The 26,983-nt window shown below is 36.3% G+C and overlaps 1 protein-coding gene across 7 annotated transcripts in view; it reads right to left on the bottom strand.

Moving 5' to 3' along the window:
• LOC127873674 (protein Smaug homolog 2-like) overlaps positions 1 to 26,983 on the bottom strand; it is a 69,641-nt gene that overhangs the window by 11,823 nt on the left and 30,835 nt on the right. For all 7 annotated transcript variants that reach the window (XM_052417602.1, XM_052417599.1, XM_052417597.1 and 4 more), the window contains 5 exons: positions 20,375 to 20,761; positions 6,580 to 6,689; positions 3,215 to 3,301; positions 1,308 to 1,494; positions 964 to 1,052 (listed from right to left, as the gene is read on the bottom strand). In XM_052417602.1, coding sequence (XP_052273562.1) covers positions 964 to 1,052; positions 1,308 to 1,494; positions 3,215 to 3,301; positions 6,580 to 6,689; positions 20,375 to 20,761 — 860 coding nt within the window. The remainder of the gene's footprint in view (positions 1 to 963; positions 1,053 to 1,307; positions 1,495 to 3,214; positions 3,302 to 6,579; positions 6,690 to 20,374; positions 20,762 to 26,983) is intronic.

Genomic DNA, 26,983 nt, shown 5'->3' on the forward strand with positions numbered 1-26,983 from the left:
CATATATTTGACCTTTGACCTTGAAGGATGACCTTGACCTTTCACCACTCAAAATGTGCAGCTCCATGAGATACATATGCATGCCAAATATCAAGTTGCTATCTTCAATATTGCAAAAGTACTCATAAAATGAGCGATTTTGGCCACATATATTTGACATCTGACCTTGAAGGATGACCTTGACCTTTCACCACTCAAAATGTGAAGCTCCATAAGATACACATGCATGCCAAATATCAAGTTGCTATCTTCAATATTGCAAAAGTACTCATAAAATGAGCGATTTTGGCCACATATATTTGACCTTTGACCTTGAAGGATGACCTTGACCTTTCACCACTCAAAATGTGAAGCTCCATGAGATACACATGCATGCCATATATCAAGTTGCTATCTTGAATATTGAAATACTGCAAAAGTGTACATTGAATGAGCGATTTTGACCCATATATTTGACCTTTGACCTTGAAGGATGACCTTGACCTTTCACCACTCAAAATGTGCAGCTCCATGAGATACATATGCATGCCAAATATCAAGTTGCTATCTTCAATATTGCAAAAGTTATTGCAAATGTTAAAGTTGGCGCAAACCAACCAACCAACCAACAGACCAACCAACCAACAGACCAACAGACAGGGCAAAAACAATATGTCCCCCGCTTCTATAGTGGGGGACATAAAAAGCATTATATTCATAATGACATCTACAATTGAACCTAGCTCTGTGCAATGGGGGTTTAATGCATGTGCGTAAAGTGTTGTCCTTAATTAGCTAGTGGGGGCTGACACTTTCTGCCTAAACTGGACTTTTGCTAATACATTCTTTCAACATAAAAATATCATGAAACCAGAAAGTGTCGTCCCTAATTAGCCTGTGCAATCTGGGATGACACTACACACATGCATTAAACCTCCTTTTCACAGAGTGAGGCTCAATTTTCTAGGCATCGTTAAACATTACCTCATGGTTGATACACTTGTCTATGAGCTGTAGAAAGGTGTTCAGGCCCTCATCATCATATGGACTGGCTAGCATCAGCTGGGAGTACACTGAAACAACAACAACACTTTACAGCAAAGCAAATATTTTTCCCAAATGTCACTTAATCATTATGCCAGAAATAATTATTGCCATCTTTAGTCATGAGTTGTGTGAACTGTGAGGGTAAAAAAAAATCAAATTTTGCCCACCTTTTGTCATAAGTCATGTGAACTGTACGAAGACCACATAACAAGTTTTTTCCCACATTTTGTCATGAGTTGTGTGAACTGTGCAAAGAAAAAAAAACAGCACGTTTTACCCACCTTTCGTCATAAGTCGTGTGAACTGTGCGGGGATATCCCCCTCCTGTATGGTGTCCCCATCTCCCGTAGGCCCCAGGGAGGGGAGGGGTGACTCCGGGGCAGGGACTTGAAACGTCTTCAGGGGTGACCGCAGTATGTCCCTCATCTCCTGTATACAGCCCCGAACTGAGCCTCCGTCACGCAGAGTCTGTACACAAACAGGGGACAGTTTTAGTTTTTACCCTTTGCATGCTGGGAAATTTGTCGTCAGCTAAAATGTCCTCTGCTGAATTTCTAAATTTGCATTTTCTGCGAATTTTTTTCAAAGAATACTATCAAAATAGCAAACAGTTTGGATCCTGATGAGACGCCACGTTCTGTGGCGTCTCATCTGGATCCAAACTGTTTGCAAAGGCCTTTAAAATTCGGTTCCAGCGCTGAAAGGGTTTTATGATGGGGACCAAATACATTAGCTGCGAACTGAGCGTCCCTCTCATAGAGTCTGACCACACATACTTTTGTATCTCTGAATTATTATAGGCCCAAACACAATTTTACTGGCCAATCAAATAAAAGCATTTACTTTACCAAGAGGAAGACTTTCATGAAAGAGTTCTTAGTGTTAATGCTGGGGAACATATGAGCCTCGTTCAGAGAAAACTAAGCGTACTCCCTCTTGTCTGTTCACTCACAGGGGAGACAACCATGGCAGAGTTAATACTGGAGATGAAACATATAAGCTTCCTTCTTGAAAACTGGGCTCAATGCATGCATGTTAATTGTTGTTTCAGATAAGCCTGTGCAAACTGAACAGGCTAATAAGGGATTACACTTTCCACCTAGACTGGATTTTCATTAAGAAGAAAACAAAAAAACAAGGGCTGTTTGTAAAACATGCATGCCCCCCCCATATGGGCTGTCAGTTGTAGTGGCAGCCATTGTGTGAATACATTTTTAGGCACTGTGACCTTGACCTTTGACCTAGTGACCTGAAAATCAATAGGGGTCATCTGCGAGTTATGATCAATGTACCTATGAAGTTTCATGATCCTAGGCGTAAGCTTTCTTGAGTTATCATCCGGAAACCATTTTACTGTGTCAAGTCACTGTGACCTTGACCTTTGACCTAGTGACCTGAAAGTCAATAGGGGTCATCTGCGAGTCATGATCAATGTACCTATGAAGTTTCATGACCCTAGGCATAAGCTTTCTTGAGTTATCATCCGAAAACCATCTGGTGGACGGACCGACCGACGGACTGACGGACATGTGCAAAAACAATATACCCTCGCTTCTTCGAAGGGGGGCATAATAAAGAAGTTATGGCAATTTAAGGAAAATGTTAAATTATCTAAGTGTAAAAGGGGCCATAATTCTGTCTAAATGCTTGATACAGTTGTCTGCTCTTGTTTATAGATTGGGGTCATGTTGGTAAAGAAGTATGCAAAATATAAAAGCAATATGTCAAAGGACATAGGAAATATTTGGGGTGGTACGCAAACTTTAACATAGATGTATCAATAATATGCATATTCTAAGTATAAAAGGGGCAATAATTCTGTCAAAATGCTTGATACAGTTGTCTGCTCTTGTTTACAGATTGGGGTCATGTTGGTTAAGAAGTATGCAAAATATAAAAGCAATATGTCAAAGGACATAGGAAATATTTGGGGAGGTATGCAAACTATAACATTTGCACATGAACGCTAACGCTGACGCCGGGGTGAGTAGGATAGCTCCACTATCTATATTTCATATATAATAGTCAAGCTAAAAATCAAAACAAGTGGAGTGTTGTCCTTGATAAGCCTGTGTGGACTGCAAAGGCTAATCTGGGACAACACTCCATAACATGCTTAAGCCCAATTTTCGCAGAACCAGGCTAAACTATTCTTCCTGACTGGTCTTGCTGTCCACTGTTAACTCACCTGCTCCAGTTTCCTGAGAGTCTCCTGCCTCTCTTGGAGCTTCCTGATGTACAGCATGATCTTGTTTCTAGCACCTTTGGTTACATGCTGAAAATAGGAGAGCTTCACTCTGAGAAAACAGGGTTTAATGCATGTGCATAAACTATCGTCTTAGATAAGCCATTGCAGTCCACACAGGCTAATCAAGGACGATACGTTCTACATTAATGGTATTTTTCTTTTAAAGGAAGTCTCTTATTACCAAAATCCAATTAAGGTGGAAAGTGTCATCCCTGACTAGTCTGTGCATTCTGCACAGGCTAATCATGGAAATACTTAACACATATGCATTAAGCCCTGTTTTCTCAGATCTAGGCCTATAAGCAAGATTTTGTATCTTTCTTTTAAGAAACAGTCTACCAAGCATTCAATAGTAGTTTTAATATAATAGCAGTGAAAATATGGTTTGTCCATAAGAATCCATCAGTGTTATGTTTGAGTTTTCAAAATTAGAATATATATAACCATAAGCTCCCCCAACTGGTCCTATTTTTAGCAATAATTGGTATTAAAATATCACTGGACAAGAACAAAACATTTGTTTACTCTGATTACTGAATAAGTGTACAAATTAAGAGCTAAGAATGTTCTAAAAGTAACTTAAAGAGCAATTATGTCATAGACAACCAGTCTTGTAATTCTGTCAGATCAAAGCTGGCCTCAATTCAATATTGGAATCAACTCACTTGTGAAAGTCACCAAGAGCCGCATTGCCATATGGAGACACAATGCAAATGGTTGAACATTAAGTGTGTCATGTTAGTATCTATAGAAGACTTCAAACAATATCACTGGTTCTCCATAAAAGGGAAACATGAAGACTGCATAACTCTGCAGTTAATCATAATGACCCAATTTCAGTGTACACCAATCTACTATGCAGCATTGGGTTTGTGCAGATGTTATCAAGTGTAATGCAACCTGTTACAAGAAATATTTTGCCCACAGAAACACATTGAATTGTCATAATCTGATATCTGTCTAATGAATTTTGCAGATAGAATATACACAATAAAGGATTCATATTATATGATCCTTTGATCCTATGCCTTCAGGTTCGGTTTTAAAGGTTTAGTTTAAAGCTATTTATTTTAGCTTGATTGTATATGGGGGTAATCTAAACAAGAGGGCCATGGGCCCTAAGGCGCTCACCTGAGACCCGTAGGAAGTAGCTAACAAGAGCACCGCAAAACAGGTGCCATGCTCGGCTGCGAAAGCTTGTCAGATTTTTTTTTTTTTTTTTTTTAGGGGTCACAGTGACCCGGACCTTTGACCTAGTGACCCAACAAGAGATGTGTTTGTCAGAAACACAATGCCCCCTATGGCGCCGCATTGAAATACAATTTCTATTAATCATTTGGCAGGTATAGAAATCATCTCCCTTTAAAGGTTATTACTTCCCTTTTACTTTGTCTAATCCAACACAGGGGGGGGGGGGGTCTCACAGTCAATTATGACCATGTCAGACATCACTGACAACCAACGCCTGTGGTTTAAAAGAGATCATAGCCAAAGTTGATCATGTATCTATGGACATAAGTCCACAGGTATGTAATGAACATCAAAGAAATTATAATTATATCATTTAAAAAAAAACTTTGAACAATCAATCATTTGGGTTATAAATAATCAAAATAATAAATCTGTACAGTAACTGTGAAAAGAACTTAAATTCTTGGTAAGGAAATATATAATATGAGATTTATAATTATATAAATTACTTCCCTTGAAAATAATTGTCTGTAACAAATCTCTATCTTTAGTAGCAAATAATTAAAAGCCACTATACTGTGACTGTAGATTCACCACTCAAAATGTGCAGCTCCATGAGATACACATGCATGCCAAATATATAAAGTGGCTATGTTCAATATTGAATAATTTTCTCCCTTTTTAAAGCTTATTACTTCCCTTAAATCTGATCACACTCAACCGTTGTATCCAGAAAACAAATGTTCTGACCAAATTTCATGAAGATTGGACCAATAATGTGACTTCTAGAGTGTTCACATGTTTTCACTATATACATATAGAGAAAACTGCCCCGCCCCCTGGCGGCCATGTTTTATCACTGATCTGGACCATTTTTAAACTCGTCCTAGATACTCATGACACCAATGTTTTGACTAAGTTCATGATTTGGCAAAAATTGTGACTTCTAGAGTGTTCACAAGGTTTCTCTAAAGCCACATAAGGAATACTGCCCCGCCCCCTGGTGGCCATGTTTTTCAACGGACCGGAACCATTTTTGAACTCAACCAACATATTATTAAGACAAACATTTTGACAAAGTTACATGAAGATTGGGCATCAAATGTGACTTCTTCAGTGTTCACAAGGTTTTTCTTTTTTTTGACCTAGTGACCTAGTTTTTGACCCAGCATGACCCAGTTTCGAACTTGGTCAAGGTATCATTGGGACAAATGTTCTGACCAAGTTTCATGAAGATCGGACAATAAATGTGGCCTCTAGAGTGTTCACAAGGCAAAATGTTGACGACAAACGACGCACGCACGACAGACGACAGACAAAAGGCAAGCACAAAAGCTCGTGCTCAGGTGAGCTAAAAACACTCCTACAGTGGGGAGCAAACCCCTGACCTACCGGTCGCTAGGCAGACACCATATCCACTATGCAACGGCGTCTTACAAAAGGTTTAAATGGCTTACTATATTTTTGAATCCTGTAGGTGTGCCTGTGTGTGTCTACCTGTGGTCAACGTGTGGGTTGGTTAACTGATTGCAACAACATGGCTAATATTTAACCATGTCAAGGTGATCAATAAAGAAACCCGTTTTAACCCACACTTTCCTGGGTCAGCTGGTTTACCAGTATTAAATGCTCACACTTCTGATAGTAACTGACAACTGCCCAACCAAAGGTATGGTGCTGTAGAAATAACTTCATGATCAATCGCCACACAAGTTATGTGGCCCAGCTGGGGATCCAACCCACCATCCTCAGATTGGAAGTCCAGCACTGTATAGCAACTGAGCTGGCCGGCATTAAGAAAAATTAGAGTTTTAATCTTTAGGATGGGTTGATTGATTGAGGACTCAATACACAGATTTATTCAATTTGAAGATTTTTTAAATTTAAATGCTTGCTGCAAACCCCCCAGAGGTCCCTATGTAGCATAATGGCAGTTTTTTTATTATGGCACCTCTATGTGAATATCCAACAAAGGGTCATTACAAATAATGTCTGTGCATCTATCCAGTCGTCGTTAATGTTGAGCATTTCCTTGTAGGAGAGCTCTCTGTGCGTATGTGTCTGTCTGTGTGCTTGTTTGTCTGTGTGCGTGTCTGTGTGTCTACATTTCATACCTGCGCCTCCAGCCATTCGTCATTCATGTTGAGCATTCCCTCATATGAAAGCTGTTGGAACAGAAAGGCATACTTGTGCAGGCGCAAGCTCTTCAGCCAGACTGGCACATCTGAAAGAACAATAACAATGAGACGCAGTATCGGAAAACTTAACTTAATGCATGTGCAATATACAAAGACTAATCAGGGAACACACTTTCTGCCTTCACTGGAGTTTTATTTAGAACAGACTTCTTTTATTTGAAATATTATATTCTTAAACGTGGAAACTATCTTCCCTGATAAGCCTGTAAGAACTGTACAGGCCTATCTGCAGTGACACTTTTTGCACGTGCATTATGCTCAGTTTTCCCACAATGCAGATGCAATGATGGTGATGTCTGAACAACATACAACTTCTTTTATTTTCATTTCAAGCACTGTATTTCTATTGCATAATCAGCCAACATGACCTGATTGGAGATTTCATTTCTCAATGAACCCACTATGTATGCAACTTAATACAAAATTATTCACAACTGCACTACTTCTTTCATAAATGACAGGCAAAATGCCATCATTATTTGGCCCAAAACTTAATAATGACTCATTTCATTTATCAATAAAGAAACAACTTTATAATTTGGAGTGAACGTGAATGAAATGCTGTTGGAAAAAGATAAAACATATAACTGAAAGTCAGTTGTCATGAATATCAGTCCTTCTATCCGTCTATCTTTCTGTACGCTCTCTAACATACAACTTTCAAACTTTAAGCAATCGCACCTTATGATATTAAGTTGTCGATTTGCAATTTTGATCGACCAATTTAAAAACAAATAAAAGTTATGCCCCTTTTCCAACTGAGATATTTCATGACTACATTATTATTAATACAATCGTTATAAAAATAAATTTTCTGAGACTACAAGGATCACATGTTTTATATCTGGTCCACAACTTTAGGTTCAAACGTTTATAGAGATTTAAATAGCAAAATAACTTTAAAAATCATTTTCTGCTGAAACCTCAAGGCTGAGAGGTTTAATATTTGATTTGATACATTGTTTTGTGGTCATGTACACAATAAGTTCAAATCATGCACCCAGGATAAAAATTGGCCACACCTTCCAGGTGAAATGATTTTATCAGAACAACTTGCAAACTATTTGTTCTGGATTCAAAGAGTACTATCTGATGTGAGCCTTGCTCTGGGGATACTGGGTTTAACCCTTTGCATGCTGGGAAATTTGTCGTCTGCAAAAGTGTCGCCTGCTGAATTTGTAAAATAAGCATTTTCTTCGATTTTCTTTCAAAGAATACTATCAGAATAGCAAACAGTTTGGATCCTGACGAGACGCCACGTTCTGTGGCGTCTCATCTGGATCCAAACTGTTTGCAAAGGCCTTTAAAATCCGGTTCCCGCACTAAAAGGGTTAATGGCTATTAAGTCTGCACAGGCTAATGGAGGACAACACTTTTCACCTTGACAGGATATTCGTTAAGAGACTTTATTTAAACGCAACATTCCATAAAGCAGACAGACTTATTATCAACGACACTTTCTATTATCATGGAACTTTTAAATTAAGTCTCTTCGTAATGGAAATCCTGTCTAGGTGAAGTGTTGTCTCTGATAAGCCAGTGCAGACTTCACATGCATTTATCCCCATTTTCCCACACTGATGCTACTGGAGCTGTATATACTGTCATGTGTTAATACACACTCATCAAACAAGGTAATTTATAAACAAGGCTTTACCTTGGACATTTTTTCATAATAACAACCCTTAAACTACGAATATAAATTGTTCGTTTTAACATTTTTTTTTACAAAATATCCATAGCGTAATTATTCACCAGTGACAGTTGTAATTATTCACCAGTGACAGTTCAATACAATCAAACATTATAACTAAGCCAATATGTGGAATGATGCTGGAAGGCTAGAGTTTGTATTTCATTATTACAGCATTATTACTAGTTTACGCCTTCGTATATCCTGTTTCCTCACATTCAGAAGTACAATTTTATGCAAGGGTTTCATAAGATATTTCAATTTATTGCACATCAAACATAAACACGATTCTAAGTAGTGAGTCAGCTCAATAAGAAGCACATCTGGCACAATGCATTAACTGTAGCAGATGCAAACAAGGAGAAGATTTCAAGAATTCAACAACAGAAACACCATCTTGATCTGTATGAGCTGCTTACTGTGTCTGAGCTACAGATAAATGTTTTGATTTTAAAACACATTTCTCTCTGTTTGCAGAGTCATATCACTAGTCAGGTCAGAGGAAACAATACAATATTCTGTAGCTAGCAAATCAATTGTAACAAAATGGCAATTGAAGGCTTGACAAAATTAATAAAGTATTCACAGGGCTATAGATAACAAGCGTACTTAAGTTATTACGCAATTAAAATAACCAAAAACGTAATTAAATTCAAAATAAACTGTACAAAAACGCAAATACAAATTTAATAACGAAATTCCCGTAAAAAAACATCACGAAACGCAATTCTTACGAAAACCGGGCGTATTTTTTAGACTGGTTATTTTCCGTACAAAAATGTACCGCATAGTTTATATGCCGTCCAATGAAGAAAAGAAGGCAGTCTTTCCAGCGTTTATCAATCTTTGGGGTAATATTGTAATAATTCGTAGACCCATCCGATTTCTACTTTCATTTTCAAGGTATTCAACTCAAAATGACCCGAAAAAGGGGTGCATCGCTTTGAACTGCCATAACTTCATCAATTGTGCAGCGATTTTCACGAACTCGGTCTTATTCGATGTAAAAATGAATGAACTTTGATTCCCTAATTTACCCAATTGAGTTAAAAAACCAGGGATGAAAAACCCATTTAAGCTCAAAAGTAGGGGGTGAAAATATTTGCTAAAACTCAATTGAATTTACAAAAACCCTATTGTTGTCAAAAACAGCGGGTGAATTACCCAATATACCCCAAAAGTTATCTATAGCCCTGTATTCAGCATTTTACTTTTACCTAAAAACATTACTATTTTAAGCCTTAAAAAAAGTAATTAATGTACATTGGAAAACGTATGATGCAAATAATAACTTGTGACCTGAAAATCAATAGGGGTCATCTGCAAGTCACGATCAATGTAACTATGAAGTGTCATGATCCTAGGCAAAAGCGTTCTTGAGTTATCATCCGAAAATCATTTTACTATTTCGGGTCACCGTTACCTTGACCTTTGACCTTGTGACCTCACAAGGGCTGTTTGTAAAACATGCATGCCCCCCATATGGGCTGTCCGTTGTACTGGCAGCCATTGTGTGAATACGACTTTTGTCACTGTGACCTTGACCTTTGACCTAGTGACCTGAAAATCAATAGGGGTCATCTGCAAGTCACGATCAATGTACCTATGAAGTGTCATGATCCTAGGCAAAAGCGTTCTCGAGTTATCATCCGAAAATCATTTTACTATTTCGGGTCACCGTGACCTTGACCTTTGACCTTGTGACCTCAAAATCAATAGGGGTCATCTGCGAGTCATGATCAATCTACCTATGAAGTTTCATGATCCTAGGCATTTGCGTTCTTGAGTTATCATCCGAAAATCATGTTACTATTTCGGGTCACCGTGACCTTGACCTTTGACCTAGTGACCTGAAAATCAATAGGGGTCATCTGCGAGTCATGATCAATCTACCTATAAAGTTTCATGATCCTAGGCATATGCGTTCTTGAATTATCATCCGAAAATCATTTTACTATTTCGGGTCACAGTGACCTTGACCTTTGACCTAGTGACCTCAAAATCAATAGGGGTCATCTGCGAGTCATGATCAATTTACCCATGAAGTTTCATGATCCTAGGCGTATGCGTTCTTGAGATATCATCAGGAAACCATTTTACTATTTCGGGTCACCGTGACCTTGACCTTTGACCTCAAAATCAATAGGGGTCATTTGCGAGTCATGATCAATCTACCCATGAAGTTTCATGATCCTAGGCGTATGCGTTCTTGAGTTATCATCCGGAAACCATTTTACTATTTCGGGTCACCGTGACCTTGACCTTTGACCTAGTGACCTCAAAATCAATAGAGGTCATCTGCAAGTCATGATTAATGTACCTATGAAGTTTCATGATCCTAGGCCCAAGCGTTCTTGAGTTATCGTCTGACAACCACCTGGTGGACAGACCGACCGACCTACCGACCGACCGACATGAGCAAAGCAATATACCCCCTCTTCTTCGAAGGGGGGCATAAATATCATTCGTAGAAATAACAGTTGACATTAACATTGTTTTTTAAAGGGACTTTTTCACGTTTTGGTAAATTGACAAAATTGAGAACAATTGTTTCCGATCCCAACATTTTTGTTGTAGTTATGATATTTGCAAGGAAACAGTAATACTGGACATTAAGCATGCGCTAAAATACCTATTATATGCTTCTTTTGACGATTTAAAAACATGAAAATTATAAAGGGTTACAACTGCAAAACGAATAAATTGGAGAGTTCTGTTATTATCATTAGATTTTGGTACACGATGAAAATAGCTTATATAAAGTATAAAATACATCAGTCACTCATTGTATAAGCACAGATGGCAGCTGATTGGTGTAAGTGCTAGACTTTTACTCCAAGGTTCAGGGGTTTAAGCCCAGTTGAGGTTTATTTTTTTAATTTTATTCTTGTTTTTACCGGAGCTATTTAGTTCCAATGCATTTAGTTCCAATGCATACCAGTGATTATTTTTGCTTTTTTTTCTTACAGCCTGTGCCTTTTGGATTGGGAAAATTAGCGCGATAAACCATGAAATTGGGAAAAATAGCGCGATAAACCATGAAATTGGGAAACATTATAAATATGATTATAAGAACAGAATTAAAATTATTAAAGTATGTTTGACAGCATTTTTATATTATAAAGTACTAATTTAATGTGTTCTTACAATGAAGACAATGTTAAGTTAATATCCTTCCACATTCATATTGAACTTGCAATAATCTATATAGATTCTTAAATATACCATTTAATCATAACCTCTTTAACAGTAAGAATTTAATTCAGTATTCTTTTAAATTAAATATCATATGGTGAAAACATTAACACATATTAATAAAAAAAACGCTTAAGTGGTCTTGCTATGTTAATGATGTATTATATGGAGTAAAAATAATTTATTTCATTTCTTTACCTTTCAACATCTTGCACTTCAATGCTATTTCAGTAAACTGTAAAGCGTGACAAACATAATAAAGAAGAATATGCATATGAATCTGATTTTACACAGATCCACTAACATATAAATCATATCATGTTTGTCTCTTTCCATTTTCGAACGATACTCATCTTAAATGCATAAACTTTGTGAGTAACGGTAGACTAACTCCAATTTCCCAACACTGATTTCCGTGATGCACATTCACTGTGAAGATTTATAATAAATATTTGTTGTTTTTATCTCAAACGTTATATTTTGCGTTAATTGACACACGCATTAAATTATTCCGTAATAACCATATGATATCCGTTGTTAATTTTAATGTTATTTATCATTTTCGCCGCGCATCGCAAATTTCTCGTCTGCTTGCCGCCATCTTGGGCGTGTGTAGAAAACAGGCGTTTACAATCGGGATACATCGACTATCGTCGGTATATTCTGCAATATAGAGAGAGATGTGGATAGCAACGTAAAATTGTATTCGGCTAAATTCGCGAAAAATACATAAGTCAGTTGTTGTTCGGCGACGACTCGGCAACTCGATCGGCACTCATTCGAAATTATTGCTAAATTACATTGTAATCTTATTGGCTTTATTGGGAAAATTTTGTCTTTTTGGGGGAAATTTTAATCAAATTTTTGGGAAAAAACGTCATTTTTTGCAATTGGGAAGCAGCCGAATATCGGCTGTAATTTCTGGCAAAAAAAATCACTGCATACATTTATCAATTTAAAGCAATGCCAAAATCTGTGAAAAGGTCCCTTTAAATGGCATCTTATGCAACTAGAGCTTTGTCACAGTCGTGACGTATACCCCCACATGCCGCATTGACACAGACTATTTCGCAAGCTGTCTTCACAAAAAAAGAGAATCTAAATGGTGATTTTTAAGAATTATTATGCCATTATAATTTATGGCCATTTTGACCTTTGAACTCTTGAATTTTTTCGCATGACACGCTGTCCAATGACTGTGAACAAAATTAATGTACAAAGTCATTTTACAATCTCACAATGAATGACATAGCTATGGCCCGGACAAGCTCATTTATGGCCATTTTTCACTTTTGAACTCCAAGTGCGACCTTGACCTTGAAGATGTCGACGTAATTCTTTTGCATGACACATTGTCCAATGATTGTGAACAAATGTACCAAGTAATTTTAAAATCTCACAATGAATGACATAGTTATGGCCCGGACAAGATCATTTACGGCCATTTTTGACCTTTGAACACACAGTGTGACCTTGACCTTGGAGATATCGACGTAATTCCTTTGCGCGACACCCCATCCAATAATGGTGAACAAATGTGCCAAATGATTTTAAAATCTCACAATGAATGACATAGTTATGGCCCGAACAAGCTCATTTATGGCCATTTTTGACCTTTGAACTCAAAGTTTAACCTTGACCTTGGAGATATCAAGGTAATTCTTTCGCGTGACACAAAGGCCAATGATGCTGAACAAATGTGCCAAATGATTTTAAAATCTCACAATGAATGACATAGTTATTGCCCGGACAAGCTCATTTATGGCCATTTTTGATCTTTGAACTCAAAGTGTGACCTTGACCTTGGAGATATCGACGAAGTTCTTTCGCGCGACACACCGTCCAATGAAGGTGAACAAATTTGCCAAATGATTTTTAAATCTCACAATAAATGATACAGTTGATGGCCCGGACATGCATTTGACCTTTGAACTCCAAGTGTGACCTTGACCTTTGAGATGTTGACGTACTTTTTTAACACGACACACCGTCGCATGATGGTGAACAAATGTACCAAGTTATTTTAAAATCTAATGATAAATGACATAGTTATGGTCCGGACAAACTTTCGGTTTAAACACACTAAGTGACCCTGTGACATAGTTTTTGACACGGCATGACCCATATTTAAACTTGACCTATACAATTTGTGACCAAGTTTGGTGAAGATCGGATGAAATTTTGGTACAGACAGACCGACCGACAAAGTGGTAATGGGGGTATAAAAATTGACATTAGCACATGGGACAAGCACACTTGAATTTTAATCTTATCACATGTATCTGAGAGTATGTGAGCTGTCCTATATAAGGCTTGTTCTGTGACAACTGGGTTCAATGCATGTGCACAAAGTGTCATCCTAGATTAGCCTGTGCAGTCCACACTGGCTAATCAGGGAGAGCACTTTAGGTATAAACTGGAATTTTGCTAAAAATAGACTAAACTAACAAAATGAACAAGACTATTGTCAAGCAATATGGTCCCCTACCGGTGAAACTCCATCATTGTCAGATTTTTTTATTTTTTTTGTTGCCATAGCAACCATAATTTTTGACGTAGTTACAAAATGAAATGACGAGCATAATCTCCATATTGCCATCTATCCATGTTTCAAGTTTCATGAAAAAATATTAAGAACTCTTAAAGTTATGGCAGGATCCAGAAAAGTGTGACAGACTGACTGACTGACTGACTGACTGACTGACTGACTGACTGACTGACTGACTGACTGACTGACTGACTGGCTGACTGACTGGCTGGCATACTGACGGACACACAGAACTCAAACCATAAGTCCCCTCCAATTTCACCGGTAGAGGACAATAAAAGTGAAAAGTAGTGCTACTGATTAGCCTTACCAGTCTGCACAGGATAATCTGGGACAATACTATATGCATATGCATCACGCCATGTTTTCCCAGAGAGGCTTATATACCTGAGAAGAGCAGTAACCTTGGTTGAAAATGTTGAGCTGGCAGGCTGACATACTTAATGCTTTAATCTAACCACTGCTTTTGTTGCATGTTAGTGCAGAGAAAAGATTCTGTGTGAATAACTTTCAGTGGCAGCTTGAGACTGATGGTATAATGAGTCATTCCTTGAATACCAAATGATGAATGCAATCTCATCAGTTTGCAAGTGTAAAACAGGTATAAACCACCTGGGAGCCCATGGTAAATACGGGGAACATGCAGTTAAAAAATAATGCCATAATTACACTGTTAAGTTTTTAGTTGGTCGCGTTAGGGGCCAGCTAAATTTACAGAGCATATTTTGCAAATCAGTATGTGCTTAGAAGCCTTAAGTACGGCAAGAACTGCAACTCACTCTGCTAGGGACGATTACCGCTGACTGTCTGCAGCAGACAACAAATGAGGCCATCCTTAAAAATTCTTTTGTTTGGCATAACCCGACCGACCCACTAAAATCGGCCCGACTTAATTTTTTTTTGTTTCTTTCCAAACAAATTTTTTTTGCTCGCCGAAACTTTTTTCCGCTTAATTTTTCCTTTTCACTTTTATCCTTTCCGGTTATTTGCGTCATTTAATTGAATGCTCTTTCAAGGATATCTTGTATAGCAATGAACAAAACGCGTACCGGTATTTATTTGAGTCGCCTATTTATTTGACATATGCATATGCGATTAATTAGACTTTAAATACAATTAAACCGCTCCTGTTTTTCTCGTATCCCTTTAATTAAAATACGCTTCTGTCGTTCAGGATAGTTTGGGAGTAAAAAAACAAATTAATTATCACCGTTCAATTCAAATCGGCAGAGATGTGCAATATTATCGCCATATAACTAATAATTTAATTATCACTCTTTAATTCAGATTGGTAAATATTAGGTAAAAAGATAAAGAGTGGTCAGCTTAGAAATATTTATTGACGGGTTAGTCGCGTTTTTGTTTCATTTGCTTATCTCTTTATACAACTTTCTGACCGTTCGCTATTTTGGAGGCAGACGGCGATATTAAATGTGTATTAAAATTGTACAACATCTGCGCATGAATAACCCAATATTATCTGATAGCTCCACCCGTTCTCACGTTTCATTCGACAACGTCATGTCATGTGTAAGCGAGCTCAATGCTGATTGGCCAGCTACCCTGTGCACTTCATTAACAATAAGGTCAAGCAATGTCTTATCGGGTACAGACCGGGTTTCGTTAACTGTTCGAATTGTGAACACTTTCATTGAGACAAATATAGACAACCAGTCCGGATTAAAATGGCGGATGTTTTCAACGAAATTTTACTAGATTTTCGCATTTTCGCAATTTCTATTTTTCTTCTGCCAAATTCTTAATAATTTCGCAAATGACTCAAATGGCGAACGACAGTGCGAGCATAGCGAACGTGTTATTATTGGAATAAATGCTCACTATTACAGGGCTAGCGCTGTCGTTCGCCATTTGCGAAAGTATAGTGAATTTGGCTCAAGAAAAATCTTATTTGCGAATATGCTTAAATCTTGTTAAATTTCATTGAAAACATCCGCCATTTTAATCCGGAGTGTTTTTTTTATAATTATTTTTCTCTTTGTTCCCATGAACAATTTGAAGCGCATATGGTAGCTGGCCAATCAACATTGAGTTCGCTATCGGGTAATATTGGGTCATTCATGCGAAGATAATGGAATACACAGTTGATATTGTCGTCTGCCTACAATATAACAGCCGATGGCAAAAGTTGTATAAAAAATAAGCAAATGAAAAGAAGCGTAACACTCAATGAATTATTTTTAAGCTAATCACTTTACAAATTTCTACCGACTATCGATCTGAATTAGAGGATGATAATTAAAGAATTAGTTACATGTCAAAGATGTTGCACCTTTCTGTTCTTGATTGATATTAAAATGTTATAATTACTTTGTTGTATTTACTCACAAACTATGCTATTGTAAAGTAATATGTCAACCAAATAGTATAATAATTACGTATTTGCTAGGTTACTTGTTTTCATTTTCTGTAGTCAAACGATATACACATTTTATTTCATGTGCAAAATGCGAACAATATTTCGGACTGTCGTTTTCGGATAAAATATTTTTCGTCGATTATATTATATTTTCGAAGTTCTTATAGAAAAAATAGACTTACGAATACACGCGCGGTGATACGGACGGTGCAGAAAAATATTTAACAATATCCTTTCATGAGGCAGAAGACTTGGAGCTTTATTTGATAATTACCTTTCAGTTAGGTATACGTCGGAGTTCAATGTCAGAAAAAACAATTACTAAAACAAAAAAATCCCTACCTACCTATCCACCCAAATTTACCTGGCTCGGGTTATGCCAAACAAACAATTTTTTAAAGATGGCCTGAGCAGTGAGTGTATAATAAAACCCTCTAGCAGTGAGTGTATATACCAGCTTGTAAGTTGACATTGGCCAGTCTAGTGTTTATCAGTGAAATCTGTAGACATTGGCTGCTTTCAGGGAAAACGGGGCTTAATGCACGTCAAATAAGATTAGCCTGTGCACACTGATTAGCCTGTGCAATGCACACAAGCAAATCAAGGACGACAACAGTGAACAACTTCAGTGCCTTCAGCGCTTTGATATCATAAAAGTATCTGCTCATCTCTTTAGACATCATATTCAATAACAGGGAAAAATGTCCTATCAAGTCTAAATGGAAACCATCTAAGTAAGCAAACTGGGATAAACATGGTATTTAACAGTTAAACACTGACAGAGAAATAATTACCTATAAATAACATTCATTTAACTTAATGCACCCCATATTACATAGATATCAATCAGTGTTTTTTTTTCACTTATAAGGGAATGGCGGCGGGGCCCGTCCAAAGGGGAAAAAATGCCTCGTTTTTTAGGAAAAGGGGAAAACTAAAAATTCACTCTTTTATATGTAATGATATTTATTGTATGAATATAATATTCACAGGAGAATGTCTCTGTCCTTTTTCTGAAATATATATCAATAATTTTTTCAACATTAGTTTCAGACAGTTCAGCCTTCATGCACAGTCTTAGTTTTCTTAGCCATTTTGAGTCGAATTGAGTTTTTTTTAAATCGATTAAATGGCAAATTTGAGCTTTTTTATCAATAAAATGGACGCAATATAGATACATCAGGCCTTTTCCTTGCCATTTTGGGAGAAAAATGCAATTCATGTGAAAAGTCCACTGGTTTGGAAAAAACTAATCTAATTTAATATAACACGTCACTTTATAATAATTAAAAATCATATAAATTATAGTTATATACTTTGTTAGTTATTTATGAAATAAATTTGAGATATATTTGTCATGATTATGAAACAGTTCTTTCTAAAAAAAAAAAAAAAAAAATTTTTTTTTTTTACTTCTGGAGGGGATTTTTTTTACAATATGGCGGAAAAATATATACTCTTTTTTGAGGGGAATATCGGCCCCGAAATTGTCATACAAAAAAACACTGTCAATGGTGGAGGGTTCAGGGCTAAGGTAAGAATTCATTTGACACCTTTAATTTTAATGCTTTTTTTAATTTGCACAGAAAATTGCCACAGCTAGGAAAATGTGCTTTCTTTTTTAAAGGGAGATAAAATCCCACTCGCTTTCTGAAAGAAACAGATGTAACCTAAGTCACTTGAAAAGGGATCTTATGCCACATGCGGCCAGCATAGCTCCATACAAACCTTTATAGAAATTGTTACATTATTGTGAAAGTTTACAATATCTGTCATTTTACATAATTGGTTTGTGTTAAAGGGATCTTTTCACGCTTTGGTAAATTGACAAAATTGAAAAAAGTTGTTTCAGATTCGCACATGTTCGTTTTAGTTATGATATTTGTGAGGAAACAGTAATACTGAACATTTACCATGGTCTAATATAGCCATTATATGCATCTTTTGACGATTTTAAAACCTAAAAAGTATAAAGCGTTGCAACGCGAAACGATTGAATAATTTGGAGAGTTCTGTTTTTGTCGTTAAATTTTGTGAAACTACGAAGATTGCTTATATAAGGTATAAAATACGTCAAGCATGTGTACTCGGCGGAATAGCTCAGTAGGCTAAAGCGTTTTTACTGCAGGACTCCAGGGGTCACTGGTTCGAAACCTGCTCCGGGCAATGTTCTTTTCCTTTTTTTAATTTTATTCTTGATTTTTTACTGGAGCTTTTACGATCCAATGTTTACATTTATCAATATAAAGCATTTAATGAATAAGTTAAAAAATGCCAAAATCTGTGAAAAGGCCCCTTTAATTATACAGAAAGATTTTAAAAATAAATTATGGAGACACTTTGTTCATAACAATTGAAACTTTAGGACACTAGTAAGACTGGACAATCAGATAAAAGATCATGTAGAGCCCTGTATATAACACTCACATAAAATCTAATTTCCATTTAGTTGTCATATTGAAAGAGCTAATATTTCAAAACCAATTAAGCCCAACATAATCTTAATTAAGACTGGTGTTCTGGGGAAACTGGGCTTTATGCATGTGTGTAAACTGACTTTTTGATAAGACTTCCTTTAAATGAAAAATTCCATAAAAGCATCAAGTGTCGTCCCTAATTAGCCTGTCAGGACTTCACAGGCTAATCTGGGACATCACTTTAGCACATGCTTTACGACCCATTTTCCAAGAGTGCAACTCATATATCTTTACTTCAAATTTACCCAACTTGATAATTATAAGGGGCACACTAACAGACAGTATGGAAGCACTTAACTATGCCGGCTCAAGTTTCACAACAGAAAAGCTGTGGTGTTAAGTTACTGCACTTAAATAGGCTGGGCCTAGTGTTACAATCTGATAGGCACTGATCCTCATTTATCTTACTGTTATATTGAACACTCAACCAATATGGTCTGTGACTATATTTCAAACCTCAGATAATACCAAAGTAATTGAATATAACAGGATTGATAAAACAAATAAGATTAACAGAGGAAACTTGAGAGGTTACGGCTACTTGAAAGCAAAACTCATTTAGCATGGAAATTACATGCTAAATATATTGTTTATATAATTATAGTAAAGAGCTTTAATAAGGAGCAATAATTGCTAGAACTCACACCTTTGTTCCTGAAATACCCCCTGCATGCCATGTTGTCAGATGGCATTGATGCTTGCATGCTAAGAACTGCTTTCCCAAAATAAAAGCTACCAATACCTAGGTATGATGTTACATCTTAATATAGACATGCCCTGGACAAAGTTTCAGATATCAGAGCAACAACTGTGAAATAACGAAACCAGCATTGATGGTTCAAATGCACTGCCCTTCCCTTTACTGGTTATTTACTAATGATTAATATGTTCATTGTTAAAGTGGCCTTTTCACGTTTGGTTTATTGATAAAATAAAAAAAATTGTTTCAGATTCACAAATTTTTGTTTTAGTAATGATATTTGTGAGGAAACAGTAATTCTGAACATTTACCATGCTCTAGAATAGCCATTATATGCATCTTTTGACAATTTAAAAACCTGAAAATTACAAAGCGTTGCAACGAAACGATTGAATAATTTGGAGAGTTCTGTTGTTGTCATTAAATTTTGTGAAACTACGAGGATTGCTTACGAAACTACGAGGATTGATTGGACTACCCTTAAAGCACATAAATTTAGCCCTGTTTTCTCAGAAGGAGGCTTTAATAATTTGGAGAGTTCTGTTGTTGTCATTAAATTTTGTGAAACTACGAGGATTGCTTACGAAACTTCGAGGATTGATTGGACTACCCTTTAAGCACATGAATTTAGCCATGTGTTCTCAGAAGGAGGCTTACATGAAGATAATTCTATGAAACATGAAAACGATCCAAACACTGTAACCAAGCCAAGGCAACGTACCCCTCATACCGCTACCCTCCTCCACGAAGGTATTCCTGGCAGGGTGGGGCCCGCAGTCCTCTCCCTGGAGGTCGCTGCCACTTCCAGAGCTGGCCGTGCTGCTCTGTGGTGACAGGGGGGCGTGGTCAGACAGACCCGAGAGGGGGCGTGTCAGGGCTTCATGGGGGCGTGACAGGGCCTCATGATGCATGGGTCGCCCTGACCCATGACCCTGGTTTTGTGTTAGTTGGGCGTGGCTTTGTGTGAGGTGGGCGTGGTTTGACTGGAGCCAGTCATGCACAGAGCTGGTGACTGGCAGGGAGGCGGGAGGGGCCATGGATGGCATGCGTCGCAGGGGGGCGTGGTGACTGTTGGAGGGAGGGGCCACAGGACTGCCGCTACCAGACGCTGAAACAAGCATATAAAAGTATACAGTCAATAGTATCATTTGAGCAAAGTTCTGTGAAAACTTGGCTTAAAGTAACATTACTACTCAAAATCAACGAAAATTTTGTACAATATGTCATAAACAAACTTAACCAATTAAAAATCAGTGTTCCTTATGGCAATTGCAGAAATTTCAACGCCAGATGTTGTCTGGTAAAATAGATGTTTGTAGATATAAAATGCTCTTTGTTTTTCCATTTGAATTTCCGGCAAACTTGCAAAGATATCTATTCATACAACACATGAACACTTACATGGTGTTCGTGTGTCGTATGGATAGATATATTCCCGGGAAATTAAAATGGAATTAATTGTGTCACAAATAAATAAAAAAACTAGCATTTTGTATCTACAAAAATCTATGTAATCATACCACATCTAGCGTTAAAATTCTGGCTTTTGCTATAAGGAACACTGATTGTTGAGTGTTAACTTTATTTTACGAAATACTTTACAAAATTTTCGTTGATTTTGAGCGTTATAGAGACTTTAATGCATGTCAATAGTGGTTTGTCCAAGATTAGTCTGCACAGGCTTATGTGGGACAACACTTTTTGCCCTTATTGAATTTTCAGTTACAGTACAGCCAACGCGGCACAAACATAATCCGCGGCTACGCCACAGCCAGATTATTAGTACGCGGCGGCCGAATCGTGTGTTCACGCGGCGTATCGCCGCGGCACTTGGCATCGATCCGCGCAATGACGCCGAGTCTGTATTAATCTCGCGTACTTTCGCAAAGTAAATCCGCCGCATACGTACGCGGCGGATCGAGTGAAAAGATATCCACCTACATGTGCATACATGTATGTGTAGCGTAGAAACCAAGATTTACGCTGGTTTCATAATTATTATTTTCACGTTTTAATAAGCGAAATGGCACGTAATGCGCTTTAACAAATTATCTTTGAACTAATTACGCGCAACTGTTAATGTTTCGTTCCATTATCAAATTATCATTATTAAATTTGTAATCCGAAACGCACTTCCGAATATTAATGCTAACGTGACCTTTGGCAAATTCTAGTGTCAAATAAACAGTGCTAAAATATCCTTTGTTTCATAAAAAACGCGCGAAAATTATGAAGACATGTAGAACGTCGTTTGGAAAGTGTGGGTGTATTTTGTGTTGCATAAATACATGAACATCACGTCAGGCATAAAGCGTGTGTTCAGTGGAAAAAAACCTGCCCCGATGAGACGTTATTTCATAATCTTTTTAAATAGTTACAAATGCCAAAATGTTTTTGATACTTAAGGAAATATGGAGAATGTTTATGTATCGTAAATATTTACCAGCATTTGCTTTAAAACTGGAATATACAGGATTTTTGGGTAATTAGTAGCGATATTAACTGTATAATATGAACAAAATAAAACGTGTTTATATACGCATATTCATACAATAGTTATAATAAGCTGATAATTAACAAAACAACAAATACGTCGTCACCGTCTTGATTATTGATGTGGCTTCAAATTGCTAATTTTCTCAGCTTAAATATAATAGCAAAATCAACATGCAATTAATTTATAAATCCACCATATGCTGGAGCCTTGACCACTTGTATGTGCGAAAACATAATTACGTGACCTTGTTTATGTGTGAAATACATACACTACGGGCGGGAAACAAACTTAATTGGCCAGACACAATAACTATGCTTACATGTATATGCTAATACAATCCGCGCACAATAAGTTTATTATGATTTTAATTATTATTATAACTGTTCTTTCAAAATTTGTTACTACATGTAACTTATAGTTTAAAAAATATTTTTTAATTCATGATGCCCATCGACTCGGCATCATGTCGCGGATCGCGGAATGCCTCGGCGGACAGATGCGAAGCTTCGCGGCGAAATGCGACTTGCCGCCGCATACTGACGCCGCTTCAACGACTGACGCGGCATCGACTCGTTTCGCCTTGCCGCCACGGATCGCGAAATACGTTTGTTCCGCGTTGGCCTTACTGTAGATGAGGCTACCTTTAAACTCAAAATACCATAAAAGCAAAAAGTGTTGTCTCTGGTAGCCTGCGCAGACACTAGGAAAGTGCATTAAGTCACGTTTTTTTAGAAAAGGGCTCATATTATCATTTATTTGTTAGTTTATGATTATGTAAGGTTATCCTCCTGTAAATGGTGCCTGTATAATACAGAAAACTAGAATAGTCTTGAATAAAGAAGTTTGCTATAAAAAAAAACATGACCAATCCAGTTATCATAATTTTATATCTGTTGTGAACATTGAACTATTTCAATTATTTAGTCATTTTGCAATGATATTAATGTGTCTCTCATTGATCAGTAATTATGCAAACAACAAACAAAAATTTGAGCATTTTTATAAAGTTAAACCTGAAACATGCAGATGGCATTTTCAAATTTTCCATTATTCATGTTTCAGAAAAATTCCAGATCTTGATCAGCCAAGTCTCTTTCTAAGTAGCTGGCTTCAGTTTACAGTAACAGATCCAACTGACATCATGGGCAAGCAGTAATTCAGGCATTCAATACTTGTCAGGTGAATGAAAACCTCAGGAGTAATATCCAGAAAGATGCCACAATGTTGTGGTTTCTTTGCAAACAATTAATGCCTTTGGGATACAGAAAAAAAGGTTTGTTTTTGGTAACCTGTCTGACCCAATATGTTAACCTGATAAATCAAAAGTTTATATGTCCGAAAATCGTGATGTAATTTTTGGGGGTAAAAACTGAATGCTTTATCATTTTATTTTTCACTAATCAATATGTTTTAATGCACTAGTTGGAAATTGCTTGAGGTAATTTTTTAATAGCAAACACTTATTTAAATTACCAACATTTCACTGCTAATTTGACAATTACATTTTACAGCAACTAATATTTTGTGCTGGTGCATATTGTGCAAATCCTTTGTCCTGATAAAAAGCACCCAAAAGTATTAGAAAATCGCGTAGTTTTTTTTGTTGTTGAACTACATAAGTGCGTAATGATGTAAAATGATGACAGGCAAATCAACTAAACCAGTATTTAATAATGAAAGTTGGATAGATAAAAAAACTAGATCCACAGCTGCATTGGGGTATATTTGACATTCATGATTGCAGTATAAACAATCCTGACACAGCAGGGTAGGAGAATTAAATTTAAAATAAATGTTACCAACAATTAGGCAGGGGTGGCGAAATCAAATGTCCGAGTTGCCGGAGTCGTACATTTGCTTGTCTGGGCAACTGAATTTTTTCAATTTAGTTGTCTGTGGACAACAAGTTTTTTAAAAGTCGGGTCCAGGTATACAAAAAAATACATTGTATTAAAGCCGTAATTAAGTTTTACAAAACCGGATGTTGACATGCGATTACAGTGTCAGTGCTATTTGCGGAGCAATCAAGCTAAAATACGGGCCCTCTCCTGCGCAGTGATCTCCCTTATTCTATAAGAGACCAGGAGCATGACGCATTTTAAACATTAGGCCCGACTGATAAACAGTGTACAGACTGGTTTCTTTACTTTTACAATCAGACGGAAATAAAAAGTATCAAAGTAAGATAAACAAAACACGGTCTACCTTGTTATTTAAGACGACTTAAATGGTGAAAATGGAACATTTAGTTTTTTTAAATCTTCAACAACGGAGCAGAAACCCGAAGCTTTGAGCAGTCCACCTTCCAAAAAAACTAAGAAAGATTATGATAAAAAATATGATCTAAGTAAACGCACCAGAACTTTTTAAGAAACTTGGCTCACAGATTTTCAATGGTTACCAGTTGATGATAATCAAATTGCTTCCAGTAGCGGCGCAGAGCTTCATTTGTTAAGATTACGATGTACTTATGTTCAACACATGTTTTAATAACACTAGCTTTGCAAGATTAAATGTTTTAGAAAGTCTTTATATTGTTTATAATATACTGCTATAATGAATGTACTATTGCAATACAACTATAAACAAAACTAGCAAATCATACTCATTTTGGTATATTCCACATTGTTTTACATTAATCAATAAATTCGTTTATAATTTATATAAACATTAACGGACAAGTGTAGTTCAGCAACGGACAAGTTAAATTTCCTAAATGGTTGTCCGTGGACAAGTATAGTTTTTTGAGATTTCGCCACCCCTGAAATAGGGACATAGGAATCTTCAAATTCCTGTATTACTTTAAATAAATAAAAGTATTGTCTAAAAATATAAATAAAATTTAACTACTTTCAAACTATCTTTTTTGAGCCATGTTACCAGAAACACTTTTTGTTTAGGCCTTAATACACAGTTTACAATAGGTATGTATTATGTCTGTCAGACTTAGGAGGCTGTTACCACTTGACGTGTTAAAACAATTACCATAATTTACAATACTCTGCACAAATAAAGGTACATGAATATCAGTGAGCTGGTCAAAAATTAAAGACTTATACCCATCAAGTGTCACCCCAAAAAAACAGGTTGTCAACATTTATGTCACAAATATTTTTTTTTTTAATTTGCACTCTTCCAGCTGGGTTTTCATGTAAGACAATTACAAATGCTAATTCAGTGAAATACCTCCTACCCAACACAAGTAATAAAGCAGCGGCAATTTTTTTCTGAGACAGTGAACTTGACCTGACATTAGGCCAAACTAAAATGTCAAGGCAGCACTTATTTTGCCCTATTGGGAAAAGTAATGATAACGGGATTTTTTTGGACAGCAATTGGAAATTTTTTAGATTTTTTCCCATTGTGAAGGTATTGTTTTCCAGTACTTAATCAAGGAGGGAAAAAATCGCTGCAAGATGCCCATGTAAGCAATGCTGCATCCAAAGTTTTAGCACACTGTTCAATGCATACAAAAGGTATAATGACCAAAAACCACTGTTTGAAACTGCCACCCATGCCCCTTATCTTAAAACAGAGACCTTAAAATTAATTGAACACATGGTCAACAGTACACAGATTGTAGATATACACTTTTGTTTTGTGTTTTGTTTGCATATCTAAGTATTAATGATCTTATTTGGACCTTGTCATTTTGGGTTAACCTTGTACAGATGGATAAACCAATGTATCAATTGATTCATGCTTCATGGTATCAACAGGATGATTGGTCCACATGGTTCAATTATTTTGAATTAAAACAAAAAATTAATTAACAAAAAAAATAAAAATTAAATTAAATGCATCATACAACTATGTGAACCCGTTTTAATATACAAATTTCACTGTTCTGGTAGTAGTTAATATGATTTATTGTCATTAAGTTGACAGCATAACCTATTCAGATAGGTTCACAGATTTCGATATTTTATAACATCTAGTTGCCAATCATGTCATAAACACCCCATGAGTCTGTTATCTGCTTGGATTCCAAAAATCAATGTTAAATCCTACCCCACATCTCTGTTCAACATGGCAGACAAAGCTTGTATTTACTTTACTATTCAAACAGTTATGATTGCCCATATACATACATATTGACATTAGACATTTGAAGGCATGATTAGAGGCTTCAGCTTGGAGCTTAAGAAAGTACTTTCTATCTTGGAGCTGATTTATATTTTTATTGACAACACTGTGTTACAGATTCAAGTATTTATTGAATAAAAAAGAGCCGGTCAAGTCGAACAAATCTATTTTGGTTATACAGGCAATTGTGACTGTTTCCAAAAAAACATTTTGAATAGGTTTTAAGGAGCACTTGATTAAATATTTAATGTTTCTAGCATTGTAGCTAAGCAATAAGTAGAGCAAATATATCATCAGTCTATAAAATAAACCAGAACTTTGTGAGTGCCTATACAGCTTTTATAAATCTTTAAATCTTTATTACAATTGTTACATGTAATATTGAAATAATAAGAGCTTTACAACATTGTGTGGATAAGGTTGTTCAACAACAATAACAACAGTTGTATTAAGTTTGGAGGGATCTTTTTTCACCTATGTACATTTATGGGCTAATTAAAGCAAGATTATACAATTTTGTCAAATATTTATTAATTTATATAAAATGTGGAAAAAACTTATTAAACTTATTAAATATATTTTAATATAAATTAAAATTAAAGTTAAGAAGAACATGTGTCGAAAAATGGGAAATAAGCCAGATATTTAAATCTCAAATCGATAAAGGCTGTACAGTCGAATTCGCCAGCATGTAAATCATGCATGTACGATGTGAATCTAAATTTAGTTTAACGGTTCATTTTAAAT

This window comes from Dreissena polymorpha, chromosome 3 (assembly GCF_020536995.1).
Source record: "Dreissena polymorpha isolate Duluth1 chromosome 3, UMN_Dpol_1.0, whole genome shotgun sequence".
Lineage (NCBI taxonomy): Eukaryota > Metazoa > Mollusca > Bivalvia > Myida > Dreissenidae > Dreissena > Dreissena polymorpha.